Here is a 4,407-nt window from a genome sequence, read left to right on the forward strand (position 1 = left end):
GAGAACCGCAAAGTCCTTTGGCATTGTATCGTCGAATTTTGCGGAGGTCCTCGTGCAAGAGGGCATACGCGCGGTCGTAGCCTTGCCAAATAAGATACTAAATACCGGAGCTGAGGTTCTTATGTCAACACTCTACCGATGTTTCCTGGCGGGGACATGGGATTTGGCTGTGGCGCTCTCGGAGGCTAGGAGGGCGATGATGCGTGTTAAAAAGCGGGAGGGCCGGTTCGGCGTTATGGTTCCTGTTGACGACTGGATCGTTCCGGTGCTCTATCATAACGGCACGACGGAAGTTTCCGCCATCAGGAACGACCTGGTCACGGGCGTCACAGCTGCTTCAAGGACCGCCGACCCTAAATGCTTTTTGTCCAAGTTTCCGGGGTTGCTCTCCAGTGATCATATCCGATCACCTGATGCGGTTATTGCCGACAAGGTTCTGACAGGGAATCAGGAAATTCTCGGACGAGAGTACGATATTTTCAAAATAGAGCAGCTACTTGACAACAACATTTTACATCTTACCGGCGTGCCTGGTGTAGGGAAAACGAAGCTAATGGCACACCTAGGATGGTGGTGGAAAGAGACTTCTTTGGTTGAAGACTCGTTTTACTTCGATTACGATAAGCAGCCTTCGTTGACTCCGGAGATGCTACTCTCAAAGATCTACTTCCAACTATTTACCGCTGCACCTGCCGAGACGCACCGGGAATCGCGGCCGTTGCCCACGTGTCCTGGGAGAAGATTTCTATCGCAATTGTCTATATCAGTTTCGTCGCGCTCCTCCTCTCCGACAAGCGATACAAGTGATGGTGATGAGTATTGGATGGAAAGGACACTCGATAGGCTGAGGGAGAGACCATATTTGATTGTTCTAGACAGTCTCGAAAGTTCCGAAGCGGAGATAAAGGATGATGAGGTGTTTAGGGGGGAGGTTAATGAGTTCCTAAAGATGCTGCATGGGGGTAAAAGTGTGGTTGTTGTTGTTGGGAATAAAAAAGAGAGTTGGCTTAACGACAGTCTCGTAAGATTCGGCACGTATCATTTGAATAGGCTTGACGTGTAAGCATATATTCGCTTCACTTAAGTGAGTTGCTAATGCTGATAGATTGTAGTAACCAGGCTGTTGATCTCGCAGTAACTATCCTGGAGAAGCATGGCGGGGATAGAAGAAGGTTTCAGGGTGTGGAGAATCGCTATTACTTGGAGATGTTGCTTCAAGTTTGTGATTTTAATCCTCTGGTCATGGTTTGTGCCTCCTTCCTAATTCGTTCTCTTAATAATATTGCTTGACACTGATAATGTTAATCACAGGAACTCACTCTTCCCAGAGTCGCACAGAGTCCTGCGGCACTACCGGACCTATTATTTGATACTTTACAAAGTGAAACAATCCTCACTTGTGCGCCGCCAATTAAGCCACTACGAAGTCTTTCTTCGTTTCTTTCTAGACTGGATAGCGGTTCCAAACAACTACTGCTCTGTCTAGCGCCATTTCGCACTCGCCTTCCCAAGGATATCAACCCGTATCTTCATTACCTACTATACCACAGGGTCCTCCCGACCGCTGCTGACGCAAGCACAATGCAATATCTTTTGTCGAGACCACCGTCAATTCTGGAGAATCAGCGAGTGGCTACTATTCTTTCCTCCACCGGCCTGCTTTCCCGGTACAGGTATATTGTTCGAGACCTATTAACAAAAGACTTTCTTCAAGAAGACTCTTCTGCAACGTCTTACCACATCCATCCACTATTAACGTTGTTTCTTCGCCAGACAGTATCAAACGAGAGAAAACTTATGAATTCAAGTTACGGCATTCATTACCCTCTAGTCACCCAAGCCTTTCTAGACTACTACTCTCAACGAAGTTTCCTTTGGTCGCAGACGCCGGTTGAGACATACATTGACGTCGAAGAAGAGCTGGAGCTGGAAGAGAATAACTTCCTAGAGGCGATATGGACCCCGTTGATACGTGTCGATCACGCTTCTATTTTTTCTTCGTTCCCAGTGCATGCATTCGCCCGATACGCTTCTATCGCAACGATGCAAAACCTGCAATTGAAAGTTGGACTAGTGAAAGAGATTTGTGCTCAAATACTGAAGCGTTTCGAGGAACTTAAGGAGAAAGCTGGCCAGGATGGAAAGATTGACGAGAAAGCTCTGGTGGCAGCACTTTTTGCCTCAAGTTGGCTATGCGAGTATCACGCTGAGGGAGATGCAATCACCAAATTCAAGAAACAAGTGGAGACTTCTGCTGAGCTTATTGGCATGGGCAGGGATATAGAAGGGTGTCTGGAGAGGTTCTCTGCGCTTGGCGAACAATGTGCTGTCCAGAGGAGCGTTGCTGTCCAGGATGGTATGGTCGACGGGCTTAAATTTCGGAAACCATGGGCAGGATTCCTCGCCGAATACCAGGATCCGAAGAAGAAAAAGAAGGAAGAGCATGATGCACAGTGGTGCACCCTTGCAAAGGAATTTATCAGGCTTCAGTCGATTTCCGTGCAAGTTCCCCTAACAGAGCGCTTTAGCGATAAGATGCGGTTGTCACTCAAGACCGAGCTTTCGAATATCTACTCGGGACTTGATGAGATTGTTCGCAGAAGTCCCCTGTATGTGTTTCTTTCGGTATTCCCGTGGCTCCCGGCATCCCTTCACAATGTCCTCCCCTCCCAGCTTCCAAAGCTGTCCTCGGAGAAATTTGCTGCCTACCCCGCTCTCCTACGACTTCACCAAGCCCGCTCCGATCCCCCATCAACACTCCCTATCCTCCAAAGTCTCCTTGCAACAACTCGCACTCACTCCTTCCGAGATCTCGAACTGCCAACACACATCCTCCTCGCAAAGCAAACCTTCACCTTACAATCACTAACCGCAACCCTCTCCCACTGCGAATACGTCGTCGCCTTCCTCCCGCCAAGTCCACTCCTCCTCCCTCACCACCTCCCTACCCTCTTGCACATTACCTTCCTCGCAGCCCTAGCCCACACGCACCTCCGTGCGTGGGAGCTTGCGCTCTCAACCTTCAACGTCGCCCTATCCCTGGCAATGCACCTGGCCGATACCACAACGCAATATTGTATACTCCGTAAACTCTCCGCCATAAAACGCGAATCCGGACTCGGCCCCCCGGTAGCCCAGACCCTCCTCCGCGCTTTAGATCTATCCTATGCAACAACCTCCCAACCCGCATTTACAGACGAATGCGGTGTACTCCTCCAACGCATCCTCTGCGCTGCGCGCTCTGGAAAGGCTGGTGAGAGTATGGAAAATATTGTCGAACGGTTCGCAAGGAAGAGAGGATGGGCCGTCAGCGAGATGAAGAATTTTGTCGAAGACGTTATTACCCTTGAAGCAAAGATTGTGCGAGGCGGAGCAGAGGTGGGCGCCAGGAGTGCTGAGACGGAGCGGGAATTGAGAGGGATGTATGCGGAAGCGGAGAAAATGATGTTTGCTAGGAAAAGGAGGAATAGGGCGGAGAGCGAGTCTGGGACGAGTATTACTAGTTATACGGTTGTTTGAAGCTGTTCGTTCTTTTAGATCTTGTCTATTTTTCTCATTTTTCTCATTTCTCTTTCTCATTTAACTTGGGGGGATTTCTTTTCTCGTTTGGGTAGGATGCGTTTATGGATTTGATGGGATTGGTTTGGGATAGAAATGGATTGGGACTATATGGCGTTTGTATGATATCATATCATTTATTTTTTTTCCTTCTTAGGAATGAGGAGATGGCCGTTTGTAGCCTTTCACCTGTCTTTATTTCTATTTTATTTGCTTTCGGCATAATGCTCCTTCCCCTCCCCATTCTTTAGGACATGAGAGCGGTGTGGGGTGCTGTTTCGTAGACGCCAATTTATCTCTTTTATCATCCGGTAACTTAGCGTACGTACCGTAACGACTGGAGCAGTTGAGAATCGCGCTTCGAGGACTAGAATTTTCTCTGCTAGGGTGAGGGGAGGAAACGGTGCGCAAAGGTTCTCCCTTTCAGTCTTCAGTTGAGACGAGGGAAAAGAAAGGGTTTATTTCTCCCAGATGTTAGTCATATATAATAGTTATCATACGTCCCGGCGAGAGTTGCCACACTTGGGGTGTTATGATATCGAGGATTAGGAGTTTGGCCCCGTGATCGCCTCAGCCGTTTTCAATTCCCTGACCGAATGGCATGATAAAGCTGCTGTTTCAGGAGTATCACTTCGATGTGATGGAAGGTGTGAATATGTCTGGCCATCTGCGGGGATACTTGGGACACCAGGATCTAGGAAATGGTAAGAGTCGTTGGTGTAATATATAGACACCACGAATTGTTGGAAGGCAGAGTGGTATATGGAACGGTATCGATGAGACCAAGAGAGTTCCAGGCTTGGTCGCCATATCCACGATGTGCCTAAGACTGTTCTATCTGTCGTATGA

General features: G+C 48.4%; 1 protein-coding gene across 1 annotated transcript; it reads left to right on the plus strand.

Moving 5' to 3' along the window:
- Nucleotides 1–1,797: 1,797 nt before the first annotated feature.
- GSTUM_00007285001 (uncharacterized protein) lies at nucleotides 1,798–3,519 on the plus strand (the record flags this gene model as incomplete). The annotated part of the gene is made up of 1 exon (XM_002839306.1): nucleotides 1,798–3,519. The coding sequence occupies one exon, from the start codon at nucleotides 1,798–1,800 to the stop codon at nucleotides 3,517–3,519; it is 1,722 nt and encodes a 573-aa protein (XP_002839352.1).
- Nucleotides 3,520–4,407: the final 888 nt, after the last annotated feature.

The sequence above is a fragment of the Tuber melanosporum genome (assembly GCF_000151645.1).
Source record: "Tuber melanosporum whole genome shotgun sequence assembly, scaffold_34, strain Mel28".
NCBI lineage: Eukaryota > Fungi > Ascomycota > Pezizomycetes > Pezizales > Tuberaceae > Tuber > Tuber melanosporum.